Genomic DNA, 27,399 nt, shown 5'->3' with positions numbered 1-27,399 from the left:
CAAAATAAATGAAACAGTTTGCAAGCACACAAGTAATGTTCCATCATGTTATGGGGAAAAAAAAAAAAAAAAAATCTAGAGTAGGGAGTGACACAGAAAAAGAGCACCAGAAATCTAAAAACAGCTCCTTGTAGTTTTTTTCTGAGTATTAGGTCACACATGTACAAAATGAAACTCTAAAAGCCAGTCTAAAAACAACCAAAGAATCGTAAGTAGAACAATTCCCAGTGCTAAAATAGGGTGGGGAGATATTCACACTCTGAGCAGACATAGTAGAATGACCTTGGTGATCAGCAGGGCATCTGAAGTCTTATGAGATACATGGTTTGCTAGTAAGGTTGACTTAGCCCCAGAGTAAAGGGAACTCTAAATAGAACAGTATTAGTTTTCAGTAATAAAAGCTTACCACTAACTCTTCAGTTTACAATGACACAAACCTATTATCTGTGTTTCTGTGGGTCAGGATTCCTGGGATGGGTTGTGTAGCTCCCCTGGTCGAGGTCTCACCAGTCTGCAATGAAGATATCCACTTCATCTATGATCTCATTTGAGGTTTGACTTCTTAGAATTTTGTCTACTAACACTGCCCTTGAAAGTTTAAAAATCCAGCAGGCCTTCAAGATATCAAACTAATTCTACTAAAATGAAGCACCCCATTTTAAACGTTGTATAACGTTGGCCAGTATCAAATTGTAATGACTAGACATATCAATAAATGGGAAATTCCGACTGTGATTAAGGTATAAATAAAACCTGTTCTGTACAAGCTTATATCCAGAAAATAAAGGAAAGGAGAAAAAAATTTATACTGATTTTGTAAGGCCAGCATTATTTGATTAGGCCAAAGCCAAAGACATTATGAGAAAAGAAAGCCACAAGCTGTTATGTTTTATGAACACAGATGCAAAAATCTTCCAACAAATCAGTAGCAAATCCAATTCAGTAACATACAGAAAGAACATACTGTTACCTTGTTGGGTTTATCCCAAGGCTACAGTAGTCATATAACATTTAAAATCAGAGCAGTTCACCATATTAATACATTAAAGGGGAAAATAAGCTATATGATCATATCAACAGATGCAACAACAGCATTTTAAAAATCAGTAATGTTTCTGACAAAAATTTGCGCATACTGGAAATAGAAGAAAGCAACATCATATTTTTATTATACTTGATGCTTATAGACTGAGTACTAAACTCTAATATTGAAACGTCAAAGTTGTGTGCTGTACTTCTATTCACACTGTACTGAAGGTCCTAACCTGTGCAATAAGACAAATTACAGAAATGTTAATGTACACATTAGAAAGGAAATAGTAAAAGTAGCTTTATTCATAAACTAAGTGAACATTTCTTTAAAAATGGTAATGAATCTATAATAAAGCTGGTAGTACTAATGAATGAGTTAGGAACATCAAAATGATCTTCTTTATACAGAAATCAATTTTATTTTTCTATGCTTGTAAAGATAATTTAGGAATTTAAATTAAATATAACCTTTAAAATTCTTTGAAAGTATGAAATAGATATGGGAGAACTTAATAAAATATGTGCAAGTCTCATATAAAGAAACTATAAACATTGCTGAGAGAAATTTTTAAGAGTGAAATAAGCTGAGAATGAAGCTTATTTCAAGGGTTAAAAGATTCAATATTTTAACATGTATATCCAAATTAACCTATAGATTCAATACATATTTCAACTGAAATTATAGCTGGCACTTTGAAATATTAATAAACTTATTTTAAATAATATAAAAATATAAAGAAATGATAATCATAACTATGAAAAAGAAGATTCATGTCAGAATATCTGTAGTACCTCTGTTTTGAAGCTTTATTGTAATACTAAAGTATTAAAGACAGCATGGAATTATCATAATGATAGACAAATAGATAAATGGAACAGAATACAACCCAGAAGTAGATCAACTTCTACATTTTCAACAATGATGCCAAGTTAATTACCTTGGAGAGGCGATAATCTTCAATAGATAGCTCAGGATCAACTTTATATCCTTCTGGAAAAAATATATATCTTAAGCCTTACCTCACACCACACGCTGAATACTAAGTGGAAACAAATTATACACTTAAATGTAAAAAGTGAGACTACAAAATATCTAAAATAAAACATAGAGGAATGTTTTCACAGTCTTGACTGGCAAATATTTCTTAGGCACACACAAAAACCACAAGTCCTAAGAGGAAAAAAAAAAAAAAAAGAAAAATTGGCTGTCATCAAAATTAAACCTTCCGCACTTCACAAGACAATTTCAAAGAATGGCGAGCCCCAGACTGGGATGAAAATATTCACAGTGAATATATCTGAGTAAAGTTTGAATCCAAACATATATAAAGAACTCTTAGAATTCAATGTTAAGAGTCCAAACAAACCAATAAAAATAGATAGAAGAATTGAACGGACATTTTATACACACACAAGGACAGACATACCAATGACCACTAAGCATATGAAAAGATTGTCAATATCACTAATCATCAGCAAAATGAAGATTGGAAAGCAATACCATTACACACACACAATGCCAAACATTAAAAGGATTCTTAGTATCATGTGGCTGAAGCTCTCATGCCCTCTTGAAGCTTACATTCTAGTGGGAAAGATAATTTGAGCAAGAAGGTACTTAGATGGCTCTTAAGGGAAAAGATGCAAGCATCAAGGAAAGCTTAAAATAGGGTGAACATACAGATATGATAGATGAATTTTGGCAAAGGGACATGTAAGTTATACACTGACACAGGAATGGTTTAGTTATATTTAAATGAATGAAGATATGAATGATTCCTGAATGTTGCCATACAGTAAGAAACCAAGGTAGAAAATGGTGTGGTCAATTAGTAGGAACTGAAAATACTTAATATGACTGCACCAAGATAGAGGATAGTAAGAACTGGGGTTGGAAAAAAGGTAGAGGCCGGGCGCGGTGGCTCAAGCCTGTAATCCCAGCACTTTGGGAGGCCGAGACGGGCGGATCACGAGGTCAGGAGATCGAGACCATCCTGGCTAACACGGTGAAACCCCGTCTCTACTAAAAATACAAAAAAAACTAGCCGGGCGAGATGGCGGGCGCCTGTAGTCCCAGCTACTCGGGAGGCTGAGGCAGGAGAATGGCGTAAACCTGGGAGGCGGAGCCTGCAGTGAGCTGAGATCCGGCCACTGCACTCCAGTCCGGGCAACAGAGCGAGACTCCGCCTCAAAAAAAAAAAAAAGGAAAAAAGGTAGAGATAAGATTAGGAATAACTTTATAATTCACTTTATAAAGAAATATATAGTACCAGGTAGAAGATGGGTTTGTGGAAGATGATTATTTTTAATTTACTTATAGATTTTTGCATATTCTCATTTTTCTAACAAAATCCAAATAATCAAGCATAATTAATACCATGATAAAATTTGTGAATGGTTATATCTAAGCAGTGAAATTGTTATTCACCTAATTATAGCTATAGGTTATGTTTATGTAGACTATAATACTCCTTTTACATGAAGTAAAATATCATTGCTACTGTTAGCAAAATATATATAAATTTATGAATATGTGTTAGTCTATTGCTACATTTTATAACCCATGATCAATCTAATTTAATATTTTCATAAAGCCACTTTCATTCATGCCAAATTTTCATTTAAGCCATCAAGCTATTCTGTATAATCAGTCATAAGGACTAAATTGATAAATCTGCCAATAGCTATATCTTTCTTGAGAACGCTAGCTCTGCTTCAAATAAGGAATGAGAAATAAGGCAAATTAAAAAGTGGTAGCTATTTGTAAATATTGCCAAGGTGAATATGATTAGTGGAACTTCTAGGTTAAATGGTATTTGTACTTTTATGGTTTTTAGTACACAATGCCAGTTTGCTCTCCAGAAATATATAACTTACCCTTGAACAAATGGGCACTATTAACTTTTGCCCTTTGGTAGAAAGAAAAATAACATAAGAACTACAATAATTATTATAATAATAGTGGTGGTCAACACATGTAGTGCTTCCTGTGCAAGGGCTACTGTTCTAAGGCACTACTTATAGATTAACTCAATTCTCACTACAATTTCATAAGCTAGTTTGTTGGTTATATATTGCTACATAACTACCCCAAAACTTTATGGTGTAAACAGCAATGCAAATTTGTGATCTCAGTTTCTGTGGGTCAGGAATTTGGGAGAAGTAATAATCTGGATATTTATGATGTTACAATGAAGATGTAGGTTATTTGGGGTAGTTGCAATTATCAAATAACTGCAGGTATTTGAAGGCTTGACTTGGGTAGAATATCTGTTTTCAAAGTGGTTTACTCACATGGCTCCCAAGTTGGTGCTGGCTGTTGGTAGGAGATCTTGGTTTCTTACATGTGGACCTTTCCTCTGGGCTGTTCGAACCTCCGCATGATGTGGCAGCTGGCTTTTCCCAGGGCAGATGATTCAAGAGAGAGCAAGGTAAAGCCACAATGCCTTTTATGGCATAGCCTTAGATGTCAAACTTTGTTATTCTGCAATACCCTAATGGTTATATGGTTCAGTCCTATTCTGCTGTGTAGGAGGGAACAGCACAGGCATGAATACCAGCATGTAAGAGTTATTTGAGGCAATCCTGGAGGCTGGCTACCACAGACAGATTATATTATTATTACAATTTTACAGATGAGGAAACAGATGCAAATATATATATATATAAATGCCGAAATGGTGCCATACTAAATGGTTGAGACAGGACTTGAATCCACATTCTCTCTCTCCAGAATGTATGCTTTTAACAGACATGTGGTATTGCCTTTAATTCTTCATTTTAATTTTCAATCTTTATTACACAGAGTTGTACATTTTTGTGTTTTTTGTCTAATTTTTGCATTTGTATATAAAATTTATTCCAGTGACCTATTTTCTGTTTGGCTATTTTTCCATGAGTTATAGGGATTTTTTATATTCTGAAATTAGTAGCAATTTGGTTTTTTATATACAGTCATGTGCTGCATAACAACGTCTCAGTCAACAATATATTGCATATACAGTGGTGGTTCCGTAGATTGTAATACCATACCTTTTTCTATGTTTAAACATGTTCAGTTACACAAATGCTCACCATTGTGTCACAATTGCCTACAGTATTCAGTACATTAATGTGCTGTACAGCTCAAAAATAGTGTGTGGATAGTACATGATTGGAATGTCAAAGTCATTTTATTTTTGGAATCTGCTGATGTGAATATAGTATTGAAGAATTGCGTGGGCTGTTTTGGGGTGGTTGAAGTTGGTGATGTTGAAGAAGGGCAATTCAGAGTAGGTAAGGACCCCAAAAAGATAAAGCATTTGGCTCAAGTGTCTCACAAAATAAAGCTCATTTTGCATTGAGAATTCCTTTTAAAGTGCATATTCCTCTTGGTGAAATTGAAATTTCAATCTTTTTAATATGTTACTTTATTCAGATTATTAGGTGAATATCTAGTTGATAGTAGCATCGACCTATTTGTCTGTCTGTCTGAATGTCTCTCAATCTCTTATTCTATAAGAATAGACATTTTGGGAGGAAGAGGGAATGAAGATTAGGTTGTTATGGGAGACTTCCAAAAGATAACCAGTGGCCAAAAAGTGGGTTAATTAGAGGGATGCTTTAATTACTTAATTAATTTTGCACAGTTTTGTCCAGAGTAATGTTTGCCAAAAAACTGTTGTAACATATTGTTTTTTCTTTTCTTTCTTTTTTTTTTTTTTTTGAGATGGAGTTTCACTCTGTCACCCAGGCTGCAGGCTGGAGTGCGGTGGCACCATCTCAGCTCACTGCAACTTCCGCCTCCCAGGTTCAAGAGATTCTTCTGCCTCAGCCTCCCAAATAGCTGGGATTACAGGCATGAACCACTATGCCCAGCTAATTTTTTATTTTTCTTTTTAGTAGAGATGGACTTTCACCATGATGGCCAAGCTGGTTTCGAACTCCTGACCTCAAGTGATCCGCCCACCTTGGCCTCCCAAAATGCTAGGATTTCAGGCGTGAGATTATACGTTACAATCATAAATTTGGCTGTGGGTTGTTGTTTGTCTGGGAGGATCAGGCAAACTTTAGCATCTTTCCCCATTGGTAAGGGAAGAGTATGGGTGGGCTTACATAAATGCATATTTCTATGTATTATTTATTGTTATTAAACAAAACTTTACTTGTTATGGGGCTATATAACTGACTGTATGCTTTCCTGAGTCACTTCAATTGAAATTAACAGCTTTAATTTCTTACTGCTTTATTGTGGTATATTTGATAAATAAAATTGCATAAATTCAAGGTATACAATGTGTTGATATATATATGTATTATGAACTTATTTACACAATCAAATGAGTTAGCACACCCATCACCTCACATAGTTCCCTTTTTAATGTGTGTGGTTAGAGTATTAAAAGTCTACTTTCGGCACATTTCAAGTATAAAATACAGTATTGTTAACTATATAAGAATTACAGCTTTTTGTGATTGATAAAAATAACTGTGCATTTTTATCTAATTTGATGCCAAGTATACCTGGCCAAAGACTTAACATTCTTACAGGCGAGGGATTCAGACTCATGCCTTGTGATTCCAAATTCAATGATTCTTTAAATCAAGCACAGGGCAACACCGAATACACTTTCCTACTTTATGTTGCATTTCTGCAAGTTCTGGGGTTACATTTTAGTCTTCATAGAATGTTTGATTCAAAAGTTTCTTTTTTAATGACAAGAATTTCCCGAGAGTTACAGTAAAAATGATATATAATAGAAGATATACTTGGACCCTGTCATCACTCCCGATGATTCCTGTCTTATTTATACTATTCAGCCCATAAAGTACCCAAATTCAATCTTCCTTCCATTTTGCTTATTCAATCACCCAGTGCTATAAACACTCTCCTTCCACCTCATCAAGTCTTCTAATGCAGTGCTATTCAAAGTGTGGTCCAAAGACCAGTTTCATTCCACATACTTTTATCAAGCTACAACATGATTAATATAGCAATTGAGAGCAGCATTTTAGAAATTTTGCTAGGGATTTGACATTACCACGACATCCAAATGCATAATTAGTGGACTGTCTCTTTGGAAAGCATACAGACTACTAAGCATATAGACTAGTTTGGGCTTTCTCAAAATCATAGGTTAATCACATATGGCATGAGCTGCCCGTGTGCTTGCAATGGGTTACAACCCATTCTTTCTTTTTATTTTACAATTAAAAAGAAAAAGAAAACTGGCCCTTCATCACAAATAGCTTGAGAACCATCATTCCATCACATCATCAGTCTAGTCTTCCTGTGCCTCAGTTTCGTTTCTTCTCTTTTTTTCTCTTTAAGGAGCCTGAACTCTGTAGTCTGCCATTTCATTCAGTCAGCCTCATGTCAGTGTTCTGACTTCCCTTGTTTTTCATTTTTTTCCCCATAGCTTTTGATCAAAAATAAACACACATGCAAACAAACAAAATTCCATGTACATTGATCCTTTATTTTACTCCTTGACTGGCACTCCTAGAAAAACAATAACACCCAGTGGGTCAGATTTGTGTTATCATAAACCCATGTTCAGGCAGCTCAAAGCGGCCCTCAACGTTGTGGTTTTTCGTTTCTTTCTTTTAATCAAACTATTCTCTTGCTCTTGTAATTACTATTTCAGATCTATCTCATTTTCTAATACACAGAGATATGGGAAGCCAATACATGAAAACTTCCTTAAATTTTGTAACTTATTTTCCAAATGTTAATTTATGTTCACTTATTGCTTCCTGCTTTTTCCTATTATAATTGAAGGATTTCCTTTCCATGTATTTGCTGAGTGCCCCATTACCTCATACCCTATCAGCAACCTCAGCAATATTTTTCCTTCCTTAATCTTCAGATTTCTTTCTTTGTTAATATATTTCTATAAACATTTCCGTTTCTTCCTACCCCTTCAATTTTATTTTTGAGAAATTCTGCATGCTTTCTTTGCCTTTCAAACAACTTTTCTTAATTATCCTTAAAATATTTGGTTAAACAGACCGGGCGCAGTGGCTTACATCTGTAATCCCAGCACTTTGGGAGGCTGAGGTGGACAGATCACGAGGTCAGGAGATCGAGACCATCTTGGCTAGCACAGTGAAACCCTGTCTCTACTAAAAATACAAAAAAAAAAAAAAAAAAATTAGCCGGATGTGGTGGCGGGCACCTGTAGTCCCAGCTACTCAGGAGGCTGAGGCAGGAGAATGGCGTGAACCCAGGAGGCGGAGCTTGCAGTGAGCTGAGATGGCGCCACTGCACTCCAGCCTGGGCGACAGAGTGACACTCCGTCTCAAAAAAATAAAAAAAAAAAATTGGTTAAACATCATTCCCTTAAGTGATGCTTTTTTCATTCCCTCAAAGCAGGCAAAGTATCCTTATATCCTCTTAACACATATGCATTTATTTTCTTTTTATCATTTATTGCAGTATTTATTTGCTACTAATAAATCTTCCAGAGATCTTCCAAAATATTTTTGAATCAGTCACTCAAATGATTTCAGTTCAGCTACAATATTGTGTTTTGTGGTTGAAAAGGAATGAAACTGATTTCAAGGGCAAACTTGCCTACGTTCCCTCAAACTTCACTATTACACAATAGGTGTTTGGGGAGCTCGGTGGTTGTATTTTCTCAGTCATCAGTTCAGTATAATGGCAGCTCCAGCCATTTGTTCATCTGGTAGCAAGTGGTAATCTTTAAATGGTTTCTAGAGAAGGAAACACTGCTACATTATGTTACCTATTTTAAGTGCCAGTTAATCAGTTTTAGAGTTGTATAGCTTTTGTAGAGTTCTTTGTAGATAGTTTGAATTTAATAAGTAATAAATTTAGCCAAGTTAGTTCACTGTTCTGAGTATCTGATTGCTTATCTGAAAACTACTTTACACAATATGTATCATAGAACTTTTGTGAGGTTGAATTTTATATATATATATATATATATATATATATATATATATATATCACTTAGCATGAAAGCAGAAATATTATTTGGTATTATTATTTTATTACTAAAAAGAATCTTCAGTAAGTATCTTTTATACTATCAGAAGCTGATAAAGAATACTCTTGGTTAGAACCTAAACAAATTGAAATTCTGAGGAAAATAATTTTTCAAAAATTATTAAGACTGCTGTGTATTTGTGAAAGGTATAAAAGAAAAGGAGGTTAATGAAATTAAAACTGTTTTGCACTAGATGGAGGAAATTTGACCCCCCTTTTGAGCAATTGATAGCTTGAAACATCAAAAAAGATTATATTTATTGTACTAAAATAAGTATTGAAGCAATTGGAAAAACAGAAACATGCTTTTTACTTGTATTATTGAAATGAAATAAATCTGTTTTACAGAGAATTGCAAATCTCAAATTGGGTTAGATTCTATGCATTTAATAAGCATTCTTATATTTAGATCTGGTGAAACTAAGTGACTTTTAAAGATTTACTTAAATCTATTCTTAGCCATTTAATGGTTGAATGCCTCACAATCTTTGAATTGGTAAAGTTTCTGACGTGTTCATATGCACACGCACACACACACACACACACGAGTGGTTATTTTATTGATTAAAGTAACAGGATCAAAATAAAACTCACTTTGATTGCAAGATATTATCTATTCTCGTATAAGAAAAAGATACAATTTTTTGTAGCAATAAACCCACTCTTGCTTGTAAACAGAATCTAATAAGCAAAGGATATGGCAAAGATTTTATAATGCAATTTAATCAGTTGGTCTATTTAATAAACTTTTTCCCCATAAAATAAAAATGAGTAACATTTAGATTTTAAAATTCACCCTGGTTCATTTTTTCTGTTTAAAAGCCATTTTCCAAAGGATATTTGATTTCCATAAATTAAAACCCAGCACTAGATTGGTTTACTGCACTTTCCACTATTTACTGTTTTCCAGAGAGCTGTTACCTAGCAACTGCATGGAAGAGGTTTCTAGTACTTTAAATCATATAAGAGCTCAGAATATAAGGTGATGTAGACTTTTAAGAAAATATTCTGACTTGTTTTAAAGTAATTATCAATTTTATTTTTCATAAGGTAAAAGGGACTTGAAGACAATTTTGATTCTTATCTATCAATAAATTTGCATACCAATTGTAATTTTTTATTTTAGAAGCTTTTAAACTGAAAATGACAGAAATTAGAATAACAAAGAAGAAATCAATAATCTCACATAATACTACTATTTTGAAAGTCATATGCTTCTAAAACTCTTTCCCACCCATTGAGGTAGTTTCTATTGACAGTTTGATGCTTATCTTTACACATTATTTTCTGTGCATATCCAGAGACACATACAGGCATACACATGAGCATTCTTGCAGAATTCAGCATTTTTCCAAAAGTGAGACCATGTTTTAATTGCATAACAATGGAATTATGCTATATTGTTTTGCCACTTACATTTAAAAAATATACTGTTGGCATTTGTTTCAAGATAGTTTACTGAAATCGTCTTTTTATTTTAATAACACAGGATTGTGATGATCCATAATATTTGTTTAGAATTCTGATTAGCCTTTTTTTTTTTTTTCCCTGAGACGGAGTCTCGCTCTGTCGCCCAGGCTGGAGTGCAGTGGCACGATCTCGGCTCACTGCAAGCTCCACCCCCCAGATTCACACCATTCTCTTGCCTCGGCCTCCCAAGCAGCTGGGACTACGGGCGCCCACCACCACGCCCAGCTAATTTTTTTTTTTTTTTTGTATTTTTAGTAGAGATGGAGTTTCACCACGTTAGGCAAGATGATCTCGAACTCCTGACCTTGTGATCTGCCTGCCTCAGCCTCCCAAAGTGCTGGGATTACAGGTGTGAGCCACCACGCCCGGCCCTGACTAGCATTTTATACTCATTTTCTATTTCTTTCCTCAGATAATTCTATGAGGTAAACGCTACTGTAATTCACATTTTAGATGTAAGGCCAGTTAGGCCTAGGGATTAAGAAATTTGCCCATGGCCTGGCACACTCACTGGTGATACCACTTGATCACTTGATCTCATGTGCTTATGTCTTATCAACCGATAGTGAAGAAAGATCTAAGTCAGAATAAACAGAAACCTTTAATGGATGAGAAGAAAATACAAGATAAGATGCATATATGTATATCTTGTATTTTTTTCTCTCTCTCCATATATACAGAGAGGGAGAGAGACCATCTCACTCTGTTACCCAGGCTGGAGTGTAGTGACATGATCTTGGCTCATTGTAGCCACTACCTCTCAAGTTCAAACAATTCTCCTGCTTCAGCCTCCCGAGTAGCTGGTATTACAGGGATGGACCACCATCCCTAGCTAATTTTTTGTATTTTTGATAGAGACTGGGTTTTGCCATGTTGGCCAGATTGGTCTCAAACTTCTGACCTCAGATGATGTGCCCGCCTCAAGCTCCCAAAGTTCTAGGATTTCAGGCATGAACCACCACGCCCTGCCACATATAATTTTTGAATAGGAAACACTTTCTTCAACAAAGGAGGGGAATTAGAAGCTAGAAGGAATAAAATGACAGATTTATATTTGATAAAGAGGTATGTTTCTTTGTATAATCAAAGCTGTGCCTTTGTCACATATGTTGTCTCACCAACAAGAAGAAAACAGGTTAGGAAAAGTAGTTTTGTATACAAAAAGTAATCCAGAGTCTGTACATTTCTGCACATTGTTCCATCAGAAAAAACCTGGTAATGTGGCCATATCTATCTAAAAGGGAAACTGAGATATGTAACTTCTACCAGAGCAACCATGAATCCAGGTAAAATATAGAAGTGGGGTGAGGGGAAATAAGGTCTCTATCACTAAAAAAGAAAGAGAAAATGAATACTGGGGGAGACAGTAATTTTAACCCTGGTTCAAGTCTTTAGGCACCCAAGTAACCATACGTAACATTATATATATATACGTAATATATATATAATATATATTATATATATACGTAACATTATATATATATATATATTACATATATATATAATGTATATAATATATATAATATATATATATATATGTAACATTATATATATATTATATATATAATGTTGTTTATTATATATAAATTTATTATACATTATATATTAAATTATATATGTTGCTGTTATATATGTTAATTACATATACAATGTTGTTTATCTATATAAACAACATTATACATAATGTTGTACATGGTTACTTGGGTGCCTAAAGGCTTGAACCATGGCTAAAAGTACTCTCTTCCCCCAGTATCCACTTTCTTTTTCTTTCTTTTTAGAATGGCATTTATATAGCGCCACTAAAACATGGAGTATTTGACATAGGGAATAAATGAGAAAACACTCATCCATTCCCTATGACAAATAATCCAAGTTTCATCAAATGCCATATGCAGCTCAAAGTTCAGGATATCTGGACAATACAGAGTCAGATCTAGATGTGGCTCCTAATAATCTAGCAATATACACATTAATAAATTTTCTAGGTGTTCCCAAGACCACTACTCCATATAGATACACAATAGTAGAGGAAGAAAGCTGTAATAAAATAATAGTTTTTGGAAAACAGATGAAGAAAATGCACAGTAGTCATTAGTCCATAGCATGTCCTGTGGCACGTGAATTGAGAAACCTCCAAAGAAACGTGTCAAGTTCCTTAATGAAACCTTGATTTTGCTCTTTAGAGAGTAATTCCTTTGTCCATTCATATGCATGGCTCACTATTCTCTGTGGTCACTCTTGAAGTTGAAATTCGAGTGGATTTCTTCTAGGCCTCTCTGTCAGTAACTGTGTTCAAAGTTCTTTTCTAAGAACTTTGTTAAACCTGACTTACTGAATTTTGTTGCCTTGTCCACATCGCCATCTTTCTTGTAATGGTGGATACCTTGTTATTATCTGAAACAAGTATGAATGTGAAGTCAGCACTGCACTTTAATCTGATTTTGTCACAGGTCTGTCTTTATTGGTCTGGTTGGGAAGTCTAAATTAGAGGCCTCTGATAAAGGCTCTGAAAGGGAATGTCATCATCTCCTGCTATTTAGGATACAGTTCACTTTTTCAATTCTGCAAGTATCCATTTTTATACATTTTTTAAATTTTTGATCACAAGAAAACAATGTACTACTTAAGAGAGTTCTATTCCCTTCTCTTTCTGCTTGCAAAGTGATCAGTTCTTACCTCATATCAGCTCTCTATGTATTGCTGACTAAAATCAGCAAGGTGCTGTGAACAAACATTAGTATACTTGACCTTTTCAACCACCTCTTCTAAACATCTCTCTATTGATAGGTGGTTTTGGGATACAAAGGGGAAAATGGGTAGTAGGGGAAAATAGCAGTTACTGTTACTGATGTATTTCTACATTATGCATTTCTATATTATCTAAATTTTATGACTTTGTCTTCTATTTTTAACTAGAAAATTATTTGATAAAAATTGGCAGTTTATGACTTGAAATTCTCCCCCCCCACACACACACACACACAAAATATGTATCTGATAAACTGAAAATGTGCTCGATCTCCCAACTCACTGTCACTCTCTCCAACACTGCTTGGTCATACTATCTGATGATGTTTATGCCCATGAAAATGATTCTTTCGATGTTCTAGACTAATGTTTCTGTAATTTCCATTCTTTCAGTGTTATTGCTCAGCTCATCCTAGCTCAGCAAAAATTTCTAGGGTCATAACTTAGATCATATCATTACCAATAAACATGACTCCTCTGTCATCTCTAATCCTAGTGTCTCCTTCTCTGACCACCACTTCCTATCTTTGTAGTTCACTCCCTCTAATGAAGAACTTCAACGATCTTTTGACCATACAAGACTTACAATTCATTGTCCTTACCAAGTCTTCACTGCCATTTACACCCAGGGGTCTTGTCTTCCTTTCTTCACCTGCTTGAATGTCATGGTACATTATTAATGACCTACATCTTCAATTCACCATCAATGACTTGACCCTCTACATTAGTTGGATTTGTTTGTCAAAAGCCAGCCTTAAGTCTCACTCTCTATCTTCTTGGTGTAAACTTCCATGCATTTTAAATGTAGCTAAAGGAAACAAAATAAACAAGCAAAAGGCAACCTGCAACCTCTAAACTCCAAGCTCCTCCTTAATCATCATTTCCACTTATTTCGCTAAAAAAAAAAAAAAAATCATAGGAAGAAAAACAGAACTTTTATCAACTTCCACCGACAAATCTACCCACCCATCTGCATTTATACCAATATGTTCTGCCATCTCTCCTCTTATTTCAGATAAAAAAATTTAGCACTAATATGACTGAGAAGGGGCACGGAAAAGGTGTTAGTATGATTACTCAAATTCTGACTCTCTATGAATCATATTTTAAGGATATATATACACATATATACACACATATACACATATATGTGTATATATATGCACACATATATACATGTATGTGTATATATGCATATATATGAGCGTGTATGTGTGTGTGTGTGTATATATCCTTTATGTTTTATAATTTACAAAAAGCCTCTAAACCATTTGGCAGATCAAACAACACTGTTCAACAGAACTATTTGTAATAATGCAAATGTCTATGTATGAACTATCCCATACTGTAGCTAGTAGCCACAAGTATCATTGAGCCATTAGGATGTGACCAGTATGATAGAGGAATTGAAATTTTATTGGTATTTATTTTTAATTTATTTCTATTTTAATAACCACATATGACAGGTGTCTACTGTATTGGATAGCATAGTTTAGAAGGGTAGAAGGGTAATAAGTTGTTGAAGTCAAAAAAGTTGCAAATTTAAAATTTTATCTGAGAATCACATAATTGCAATTCAGGGCATACACACAGGCTGGAGCGGTCTTTGGTATGTCTGAAAAATACATAGAAGTTTGGGGGCCTTATTTTTTAAATAAATGTTCTATATTATTTTGAAAGAATGGTCATTGGCACTGAAGAAGCTTTTGGGAGCTGGCAATCTTTGGTGAGTAAAGGTAGTAGGTAAAATTAGTTTCAGAATCATGGCAGCTATTAGCTAAAATTGGTCTTAGGGTTACATCAGGCTGTTTTAGCAGCTGTGCTTGTGACAGTTTATTTATTGGAACTGGTGTTAATGTGCCCTGACTGCTTTTTCCCCTTGGCCTCAACTCTGAATTTGTTACAGGACCAAAGGGTTCATATGCCCACTACACAGTAACATACCAATACGCTGAGACAAGAGGGTTAGCAGCAAAGAAAGAGTTTAATGATTACAGTAGACCCAAACAAGGAGACAGGAGACCCTCAAATTCATCTCCCTGAGGAGATAGAGTTTTTAAGGAGATGGTGGAGATCAGGGGGATATTGGGATCATTGACTGGATGGAGTAAGAGGCATGAAATAATCAGAGTGTGGATACAGTCTTCTTTGGTGAGTCAGCTCTTCTTGGGGTCATAAAGAGTAGCTAGCATCAGTGGGGATCCTTCAGACCAGCTGATGTCAGCAGTTTCACCAGTATGCAGAACCTTAAAGAATATCTCAAATGGAAAAGTTAATGTCTTACAATGCTTAAGTTGTAATCTCTAGAGCACTTAAGGGATGCTATAGCCTTGCGGCAGTGTTTATGTGGTTTGTGGGCAATAGGGAAACAGCTACGAGGAAGTGGGTCAGAAAGTAAGCTGACCTAATGATTCATGCTGAATGGTGCTGCAAGCTTGTTTTATTTTCATTTCTCCTCCTTCTTTCTTTTAAAATTAGTTTTATAAAATTTATAGGGATGGTTTTATTTTAGTTGGATGTGTCAAGAGTAACCCAATTTACGTAATCAAATCTTATAAGGTGGAATGCTGAAGAGCTGGAAAACATGAAAACCAATTAGGAAGTTGTTAGCCTAGAGGAAAGAACACCAGAGTTTGAATAACAGTTCCCAATTCCTTAGCTGTAATTCCAAAACAAGGAATCTCTGAAACATGAAAATATTTTTGTATTCTTGGTGGTAAAACACGAAATTATCTGAAATTATTTGGTGGTAGTTCCTGCACTGAACTGCCATGAAGCTATTTAACCCTTTATTTTTTCTACTTAGTATAAATATTCACATATTTAGCTGTAGAAACAATGATATTTTTAGGAATAGGTTGTTTTTTGGATATGTTATATAGTGTCTGGTAGATGAAACATATTGCCTTTCTAAAATCTGAATATTTTTTAATTCTGAAATTTGATATCTCAGTCATAAGAATTATGGATGTATTAGAAACCTGTAGTAAGTAGTGAGAATGACAATGGGGAAAAAAGAGAGAGAGGGGAATTTGATTGTATAATCCATAAATTTTGGCTATTATGATGTATTGGGAAATGAGGGGCAGTTAGAATGAAGGAATGTTTTCAGTATTTTAATTCAGGCTAAGGATTAGTGGTTAGTTCTAAAAAATGTCCCAAGAGGAAGGATGGATTTGGACCTGAGAGGACAAGTCTAGATATACAAGCAGTTCTATTTTGCAGATGGAATTTTAACTCTCTGTGATACATGCAAACAAATATTATTATCCAGTTGAATAGTCTATCACATCTTTTTCCTTGTATTTTCCATTCATAGAAATTAAATAGCTTTTTTAATGAAAAGAGTACTGAATTTACATTTTGTCTAACAAAGGCTTTCATGATAATTATATATTAACTTATTTATCTAAAAAAATGGTTATTTTCTGTGATCCAATACTCTCTTTTTATAATAAATATTTTGCAACACTTCCTACACTATTTTGAAGTGAAATTCAGAGTAAGTATAACTATCTATACACATAAATTATAAAAAATTAGTATAATATTCTAAATCTAATATGAAAGAAAAAATGGAAATAATAATAAAAAGCATGTTTTTTAAATATGTAAACACTCAGGCATGAATACACAAGAAGATATGGGAAAAAAAAGACACTTTTACCAATGACAAGGTGCTAGCTTTTGACTGATATGTAACATATATTAATTTTTATTAATGAGTCACATACAATGCTAAATGTAATAAAGTAAATTTTCTCTTAATTTACACCACGGTGCATCCCTAGATAATTCAGCATATAATGGAACAATGCACACATACTTTGTGTTTATGTGTAAAATTGCCACCTTTTTACACATAAAATTGATGGTACTACATATATTTTTTGTTGAAAGGGCTGATCGACACTGTAAAACTTTCACCAAATGTAGAAAAAAGACACATGCAAACACAAAAATGACTACCTGAAGTTTAGGAGTCTTTTGCTTCCTTCTAATTTTCTCTGATTAGTACGCTTTTTGAAACGTTAGCCAGTGCATCAAAATATTCCCACAGCTATTGTCCTCCAAACTCAGATGCACACATTTATTGAAGAAAAGGGAGGAGACCATTTTTTGTTTGTTTTTTTTTTACTTTTTCAACTGTTGAAGGAAAATACAATGAGATATTTTCAAAGTATCACACATCCATCACATTTTCTCACATTTTCCTACTGAAATAAATATGGTTTGTGCACTATAGTAAGGAAAAGTTAATAACTGCATATGCTACATTGCATATATGGTAATCATACCTTCCAAATTTTCTGTTACAGTTTGAAATTTTAAAAATTCTGTGTCATAATAAATGTACATATTTTTCTCAGATCATCTGTTCTAATTTTTGATTTGAAATTTATGGGTCCTCTATGTATTGATATCATATGATTCTACAGTAATAACATTCCGGGTTTAGCAGTTTTGTCACACTGTTTTCACACATTGGGCATGCACACTCAAAATTATTTTGAGATAATATTGAAATGATAGTTTAAAGACACTGTTCTTTTGCATTATATACACTTCTCTGGATTCAAAATTGTATCTAGAATCTGCTTGCAGATTCTTTCCTGCAAAGCAATAAATAATCTGGTTATGTATTTTAAAAACATTTTAAGTTAATTATAATATATTGATAAGTTGGTGTGGAGAGAGAGATTATTAGTAGAAACATGATATTTTTAGAGTAAGTCCTGATATATATTCATAGTATGTATTTTCTTCCATAAAATGTGAAAGAGAAACAATAAAAAATGAAAACAAAATAAAAAAGTAGTATGCTTTCTCATGTACTAAATCATATTATAAAAATAGGACAGAACTAAGGTCAGTGTTTGTCCAGTGCATTTGCTAAACCATTTCCCTCGTCACCTTTTCATCTTTCTTCATAAATTGTATGATGTTATGTGTTCATTTTATAGATCTGGCTCACTGAAAAATTTGATCTTCTATTTCTTAATTTTGTTAAAACTGCTATTTTTCTGCCTGAGAATATTTATTTTCTTAGGACTTTAAACCTTCTCTTTATTTTTAATATCAGCTATACTTTTTTATTTGGGAAAACAGGTTTTTGTTATTTCCAAAATAAACACTATTTACTCGCTTTTTAAAAACGCAACTTCTGTAGAAAATAGAATATCTGGCATCTGGACCCTCATTCCTGCATAAAAATGCTTGGCCTGAGTAGCATCATTCTCTTTAGATGTGGCCTGCACCTTCTCATTTCTGACACTATTATTTTTATGTGATTGAATTTCAGCAGCCATTTATTATGTTTTCTGGCTGGACCCTATCATCTTTTGAGTGTATGACTTTTAGGTATTTGGAGTTAAAGTACAATTTCAAGTTCAATTTATTTTAGCAAATTTTAATTTATTATATTGCTTGATATTACAGTTATTTTCATAGTATCAAATCTATTTCTTCTATGCTAGGCACATATTATCTGCTAAATCTTTTAATAATTACTTTCTAAAATTTATGCTGTGTTATTATAAATTTGATATATCAATACTCTTCTAAATCAGTACTGTTGTGTTTTATACCATAGAATGATCAGAACAGAAGGAGATTTTATAAAGTATTTGATATATTTTAGACCACACCTCAAACCCACCTGCTAGGCATAGGAAGATTAAGCATTTTACCAAAAGTTGCCAATTTTGTTAAGACAGGGTTAAGCATTTTAGCAAAGGTTGCTAAATTTGTTGAGATAGGAGTGACCCCCACGCCAGTCACTTAACTCGTACTCCAGTGCTCTCTCTTAGCTCGCTCTTATTTCCTGGGAATAAAATTGCACTTGTAAAAACATCTCTAAAACAAGTATGTTTATATTGAGACTTTTGCCATTTTATTCATTTTGTTTTATTTTCTATATTTTATTACTCTCCAAAGGTAAATTATTCTAATTTACCTATTTTATTTCAAACAGATCATGTTGTTTGTGAAGAAGAGTTTAAATACGCCATGTTAGCTTTAAACTGTATATGCCCAGCAACATCTACACTTATTACACTACTGGTTCATACCTCTAGAGGGCAGTAAGTATATTTTTTCTTTAAGATAACCTTTTAAATTATATAAAAAACAATAAGAGCAGTTAAGTGATTTAGAAATACAGAAGGCCAACGTATACAGCTAGATATGTACCTGTATTTGAATTTGCGTCAGTTATCTTTATCTGATAGATGAATATAGACATATTAAGGAATCCAAGACATAGAAAATTGACAGTGGTTTGCTGTCTTTTCTCAGTAGTCTTGAGATCGTTTGTTGCGATTTATTAATAAATTCTAAGCGCCTGCATCATTTGTTAGGCCTAGGATTAGGACATGATTTTTATCTTAAAGATGAATACTTATGCAGCAAATGAAACATTTAATTAAAGGATTCTGACAGTTATTAGTATAAGAACTTAAAGTCAAATTTTTCTGTTCCTGAGGTAAGTTTTACCTGAAAGCTTAATGTACACAATTAATGTCAAAATGGCAATTTTATAATAGAATAATAACAAAGTAGTTGTATAAAATTAGCTAATGCAGTATAAATCACCTTTTATATGCATTTCAAGGTTGGAGAAAGTTATACCATTAGAACCTTTTCTGTTCTTGTTTATTTTGATAGAGTTTTATGAAACACAGAAGTTGTTTTTGACTAAGATGATCAAAGAAAATATAACTAGTGAACATCGTCATTGCTCTTAAAGAGACAAATGTACTTCATTTCATACCTTGTCATATTTCTAATCTTATATTTCAGACAAAATGTTGATTTTCTAAGTAAATTCCACTTATGCTAGTGGTTATGATTACTCATATTAAATATTAAGTAAGTTAATTGATAATTGTTTAAGTGTCAAATCAAATAAATCCAGAAAAAGGAAAATTCTTTCTTGAGACTTATTTATAGGTGAATAAGTTGTTAATTTAAAAGTAGTAAATGCTCAGTGGTATTCTAAATTAGATTTTACTGTCTTATTTCTAATTGCCTAATTGGGATGGTAAGATTTTCTTAGGAGCAATTTTCTCAAAGTTGTGAATACGAATATTTTTATTCTGTACAGTAACAAGCCTTTAATCTGTGCAATAGGAGGATATAACAGGATTAAGAATGACATTTATTTTCTTTGCAGAAAGGATCTGTCTTTTTGACACAATTAAATAAAGTGTTAAAAATTATTTTAACACCAGTTAAGTGAACATTCATAGAATTCATCAAGTGTCTTCATTATTTTTCCATAACATCTTTGTACAGACTCATACAACTATAATGATGACTATCTAGGCAACTTCATTGTTGTATACATGAATGATAAAATAAGTTCTATAAACACTATATAACACAGCTCATTACTCATGACTGAAGTTAAATTGGCTTGTGCATCTCCTCGTAAATATTATTTATTGACAAACAGTATTGCCTTGTGAAAAAGAATTATACTTCACATAAGTTCAAAAAGGATTTTAGTGATCCTTAGAATAAGACTTTTCCCAGTGTACTCTAATGAATTTACCTTATTAAAAAAGAAAGCAATGTTGTTGAAAACATTGTTATATAATTAAGGATTTCCTTTAAATAAGAGTGACTTGCAAAATTATTTCACAACTGTGTCACAGTAAATGTTATCATCCACCATAATAACTTTTTATAGCAGATTTACTGAAATAAAGTTTACATACTATACAATTCACCCATTTAAAGTGTACAGTTCAGTATGTTAAAAGTATATTCATAGAACTATCCAACTGTCACCACCAAATGATTTCAGAACCCCATAAAGAAATTATCTACCCTTTATCATCACCCTGCATTTCCCCCGCTAATTCTTGCGGCCCTAGGCAACCACAATCTATTTCTGTTTTTATAGATTTACTGCAGCCTCCACAGTAGCTGGGACTATAGTCATGCGCCACCATGCACGGGTTTTTCTTTTCTTTTTTTTTTTTTTTAGAAACGGGGTTTTGCCATGTTGCCCAGCCTAGTCTCAAATTCCTGGACTCAAGTGATCCATCTGCCTTGGCCTTCCAAAGTGCTGGGATTACAGACCTGCGCCATTATGCTCAGCTGAAATCATTTTAGTATATTTTGTATTGCAGTAAAGAAATGAACATAAATAATGTTAAATAATTTGGTTTTGCTTTAGATTCAGGGGATATGTGTGCATGTTGGTTACTTGGGTACGTTGCCTAATGGTAGAGACTGGGCTTCTAGTGTGCTGGTCACCCAACTATTGAACATTGTACATAATGTTTTTCAAGGTTCATTCATATTGTAATATGCATCAGCACTTTATTCCTTTTTACAACTGAATAATATTCCTTTGCATGGATATATCACTATTTTTCCACTCATCAGTTGGAGGGCATTTGGGTTGCTTCTAACATTTTCACAATGCTGCTATTAACATTTGTGAAAGGCTTTTGTGTGACATAGGCTTTCATTTTCCTGGTCTATATCTAGGAGTAGAATTTCTGGGTCCTATGGTCACTCTGTTTAGCTTCTTTAGGAACTGTCAGAATATTTTTCCAATGGCACTTCGATTATCATCATCAATATATCAGGATGCTACTTTATTTACATCATCAGCAATATTCGTAATTATCAGTTTTTTGTTTTGTTTTTTTTTTTTTTTTTTTTACCATAACCATCCTAGTGGGTATGAAGTTGTCTCTCCAGCAACTTAGGCAGTACTCTAATACAATTCCCAAGGCTGATTAAAACTCTTATGATATAACATTTTCTTTTTATATTTTTTATTTGTTAATTCCAGTTCTGGCTGATCTGTCAGTCATAAAATAACTTATATGACTTCAGATAACTGTGTTCTTTATATTTGTAGAGAGTTCATTCTGTATTTTAATGCTTCTCAATTTTTTCCTCATTTTTCACACCTGTGCTCACTTTATTTACATTTGCGTGTTCAGTGCTCATGGCAGTGGCATGTCTTGTTGTTGATTAAATTAGCAGTTTGATTTATTTGGCAATCTTGTCAAAAATAAGTTTATTCTCAATGAACATGAATTTGTTCTTTAGAAAAAAATTACCTTTGAACATGGACCATAATGATTTCCATAAGGAGATACTGGATTATCAGTCCAGTTTGTTAACATTCAACTGGCCCATCCTAATGACATTTCATCTTTACCAGAATTTCAAAAATTTAGCAATTCATTTTCTTTCTCTTTCAATTTGTTTTCACGAGAATATTTAATTAGTCCCATCCATGAGGTAATCTTTTTCACCTCAGTAATAATCGAGGGGTAAGAAAAAGAGAGAATTGATAAGAAAAATACTACTTAGTTAGAGTTTACAGAAGTTTGCCACTGATTAGATATGAGTGTAGAAAAGAGAGAGGGGGAGAAAAAGAAAATCTCCTCACTTATTGACACTGGACAGTAGAAAATAATGAAGTACATAGTTGGCAGAAAGAAAAGTGGTTTGTTATTGGATGTATTTGCTTTCTAATGAAGACATAATGTGGTAGGAATTGCTGCACACTCGGTTCCTGAGGCGGTGGATCGTGCCAGTCAGGCTCACAAAGGTGAAGGAGGAAGTAGTAGGGATTTGGGAGAAATGACAACTTGAGACTATTTTCTAGGAATTTATTAATTCTAGGAAATAGAGTGAAGAAAAGGAAAGCAAACATAGTATAGTATAATAAAATAAAACTGAGATAGGATTTCTAAAAGAAACTGGATTGTTAATAATATAGATGATTCCAGATTAAGACTGAGCAAGCTTTTTGGAGGCTGTTCTCTGAGGACTTCTGAAAAAACAGTTTCGACAATGGGGATTTTCTTATTGTGCGAAAGTATGAACAAATTAAGGGATGATAAGAAATGAAGTGTGTTTGGAGATAGCTACTTCATTAGGTTTGCTCGTTAATTGAAGAAAGAAAAATAATGAAAGCCCTATTGCACAGAAATGTTAAGGAAAGTTTTTTCTATGTACACAAGTATTTATCTACTTTTGTTTGCTTTTAATGTTTAAATTTTAAGTACCACTAAAGAAAAAGAGATTGAAAACGCAATGAGGGAGTAAAGGATGGGCTCCCGAGACTGGAATGTTTCTTCCTGATAAAGGGAAAATCATTTATTCCTTAGGAAGTAATGGGGGAGGCAAGCAGTGATTTACACTAACTTTATTTCTGTATAATAAGGAATACTGCATTCGTTAAAAATGTGTTCTGCCTCATGTGACCTAGTATCTCACTGAAAGTAGGAGTGGTGTTTAGTTTACACCTTAAAAACTATAGGTTCAGCATCCAGAGCAGGCTATCTGACTCAATGACGACGTCATCAGAGCACTTTGTTCTTTCTATTCTCTTATTCCAACATCTTTAGCCTATAGTCTTTACCCTTCCGGATTCTCTTATTGTAATCATAAAATGCATTCTCTGCTTCAGGCTAGTCTTCTAGGTAGGAAGATGGACGAACGACAAAGGGGCAGATTACTGCCAGCTGAGGCTATATTGAAGGCTTTCCATGAGTCCCACTCATTGCCTTTTAACATATAATTGGTCTGAGCCCTGTCACATGTTTCCAGACATATCTCCAGCATCCTGAAACATTAAGTAATTTAGATTTATAGCTTTTTAATAGAGAAAGGCAAGAGGAGAGTGGTTTATAAAACATTTTGGAGTAGTCAATACAGTTTCTGTCATTTTGTCACAGATTTGTGATTATCATTAAAAATTATACATGGCAAAGAAACTATGCTTTCTTATTTTGCATAAAGAATATAAGTATATTTCACATATTCAAATGTGGGTTTGATTCTAGTTGTATCTGTTAGTTATGTAGTTACAACTTGTAAAATGTATATACATCTACACATGTATTTACATACAAATACATACATATATTTATTTAGAATTGGATGTTATTTTTTAAAAATCATTAGGTTAAATATCATAGGAATGAAATGGTAAATCAGAGGATCTTAGAAGGGAATATATTGAGTCATACAAACAACTGAGATCACCTAAGTTTTACATGTGAAGTGCCACGAAGGTCATTGACACTCATTAAAGAGAGAGCTCAAATCTGGTGATGCAATCATTCTACTGAAATAAACATTACGTATACCTATGGTACAGTCACTGCATGATTGTTTTATAGCTATTTACCTGAATTTCAATGTTTCTTGTCAAAAACCAAAACCAGTCATATTATTATTTTTATAAAATGTATTATACAGAAATTTATCTCATTAAAGCTGCAACTAAAATTATACTCTTCAGGAATCAGAAATCCTAACCGCAAACAAAATTCTTTCTGTTTTGGAGTAGGCATGCTACAACCTCAGGAAGGAAATGTGGCGCAGAGGAAAGAACACCGGCTTTGGCAGGACAGAAATGGTTGGCTCATTAACTGCCAAACTCAATTAACATTGAACCAACCTGCTCCATTTAATTTTCAGTCATATTATATGGAAAGTTGAGATTTTTTTTTTTTTTTTTTTTTTTGAGGCGGAGTCTCGCTCTGTCTCCCGGACTGGAGTGCAGTGGCCGGATCTCAGCTCACTGCAAGCTCCGCCTCCCGGGTTTACGCCATTCTCCTGCCTCAGCCTCCCGAGTAGCTGGGACTACAGGCGCCCGCCACCTCACCCAGCTAGTTTTTGTATTTTTAGTAGAGACGGGATTTCACCGTGTTAGCCAGGATGGTCTCGATCTCCTGACCTCGTGATCCGCCCGTCTCGGCCTCCCAAAGTGCTGGGATTACAGGCTTGAGCCACCGTCTAATCCATTTACTTATTCACTTATTTAGTAATTAGTCATTGAATATTTACTGTGTGATAGAACGATTTCACGTGTTCTTTAAAAACCAACGGAAAAATCTCTGCTCTTGGGGAGCTTTTATTCCAATCAGAGAGACAAAATAAACAATAATAAACAAGTAAAATACAAATATTTCTGCCAGAAATAGTGCTATGGAGAAAGATTAAGTAGGGAAGGGCAATGAAGAGCACAAGGATGTAGCAATGGGTTCAATTTAAATGATACAGTCATAATATGACTTCATCAAGGAGTTGATATTTAATCAATGACCTGAGCAAATTAAAGTAATAACTATGCACATATCTGAGATAAGAGTTTTCCAGGCAAAAGGGAAAGCAGTGACTCTGGGATGCAAGCACATCTGATGACTTGAGGAACAGTAAGAAGACAAGCATAAGCCAGGCGTGGTGCCTCATGCTTGTAATTCCAATACTTTGGGAGGCCAAAGCAGGCAGATCACGTGGTTTCGGGAGTTTGAGATCAGCCTGATCAACATGGAAAAACCCCATCTCCACTAAAAATACAAGATTAGCCGGGCATGGTGGTGCACGCTTGTAATCCCAGCTAATCAGGAGGCTGAGGCAGGAGAATCGCTTGAACTTGGGAGGCAGAGTTTGTAGAGAGCCGAGATGGCCCCATTGGACTCCAGCCTGGGCAACAAGAGCAAAACTCTGTCTCAAAAATGAATAAATAAATAAATAAGACAATAAAGAAGATATGCATAAATAGAGCAGAGTGAAGGAAGAGAAAGGTAGTAAAAGTTGAGATCTGAAAATAAAGCATGGGTCAGGGTCATGTAGCATCTCCTAGGCCATTATAAGAATGTTGAGGAACATACAAATTTGGCTGTCATGAGCATATAAACACTGTTTAAAGCCTTGAAACTGGATGAAGTCAACTCACAGGATTACTTTGAAAATTATGTAGCCACGCCCAGCCATAGCAATTGGTCTTTAGTTGTCTCATTGGCTTTGTTAATCTGTATCAGTCAGAATCTATAAAAGTAAAAGTCAGTCTTTTAATTTGGTATCAATATTGGCAGTTTGAGAGAGACAGGAGAAGGCAAAACAGGATACCCAGATAGACATGCTGCATTTGTGATGGAGTAGAAAAAAAGTCCCACGCCTTGCATGTTTGTATTTTATATCGAAATCAGAATATTCCTAGGCCTATACCAAAAAATCACAGTTTCATGACTATAAGAGAATAAATGTTCATAATTTTATTTAGATTTTTTTTGAACAATGACATTAATGAACAAGAGTAGATATTAGAATGCAAGAACACCGATGGCGTGCTTTTAACCATGACCAATCTTTTGATTCACTGTCTTAAATATTACGGAAATTAGAATTAAATGTATTTTGAGAAAAAAGTGATTTAAATACCTATAATACTGAACCTTTTTATTTTCAAGTGATACATTATTCAATCATAGATTTTTATAGAAGAAAGCCACCATGAGTTACAGGAAGTATAACATTCTTTTGTCTGCTTAAAAGGTGTATGTTTTTAGTGACCATTTGAAAGTGTATGTGGAGGAAATGAACTGTATAAAGAATTGAAGAGGCCTTAAATAAGAAAAATGCATTTGAAAATAAAGCAGAAGACATAAATATTAAAAATATAGATATCAGAGAAAATCATCGTTAACTTCTATAAGTTTAAGCAAATAATAGCTGCTATTAGATTAAAATACTGACAACATATTATGACAAGTATATTTTGAAATAACGTTATTTTGATTTATGAGACCAAAGAAAGAGAAGGTTTCAAATACTAATCAGTTGGTGTATGATACGAATGTATATTTGAAGTACTTTGAATGGATGAAAATATTTAACAATTCCAATGCTATATTTTATAAATACCTCAAAAGTAAGGGGAAGCTAATTTGCTTTTACATTGCTGCAGAATTATTTTTAAAAAGTTGCAGTATTGTAAATATGCTCCTCAGAGGGTTATTTCATAAGAAGTTCTTCATTAACTTACTGGGAAAGTATGTTATTTTCACAAACAAGTTCAAACAGCAGATCTAGATATTGCCACAATGCTCCTTGTGAAATGAAAATTCTCATAAACATTAGCTGTCAAGTTTATCTGTTGTGTTCAAAGTAATTGGTGTCTTTAAAAACAGAAAAGAAAAACAGAATACCTGATTTACATTTTTTTCTTAGCTTTCAAGATTTCATTATGCCTGTATTCAATTGCTAAGTTTAAAATTATAGAAAGATGGTTTTGTTCAGTTTTCTATCATGAGCATTTAAGCTTAAGGGAATTTTAGGATTCCTCAAGTAACTATTTCAACAGAGACTGCTTAATAATTTTGCAAAATCTG

General features: G+C 33.8%; 1 protein-coding gene across 2 annotated transcripts in view; it reads left to right on the top strand.

The window, feature by feature from the left end:
- KCNT2 (potassium sodium-activated channel subfamily T member 2) overlaps positions 1-27,399 on the top strand; it is a 371,426-nt gene that overhangs the window by 220,765 nt on the left and 123,262 nt on the right. For both annotated transcript variants that reach the window (XM_033196980.1, XM_033196979.1), the window contains exon 14: positions 19,215-19,323. In XM_033196980.1, the coding sequence (XP_033052871.1) occupies positions 19,215-19,323 (109 nt within the window). The remainder of the gene's footprint in view (positions 1-19,214; positions 19,324-27,399) is intronic.

This window comes from Trachypithecus francoisi, unplaced genomic scaffold (assembly GCF_009764315.1).
Source record: "Trachypithecus francoisi isolate TF-2019V2 unplaced genomic scaffold, Tfra_2.0 Lachesis_group5, whole genome shotgun sequence".
Lineage (NCBI taxonomy): Eukaryota > Metazoa > Chordata > Mammalia > Primates > Cercopithecidae > Trachypithecus > Trachypithecus francoisi.
Note: the sequence above shows the minus strand (reverse complement) of the source record. Positions and strands in the feature narration are given on the sequence as shown.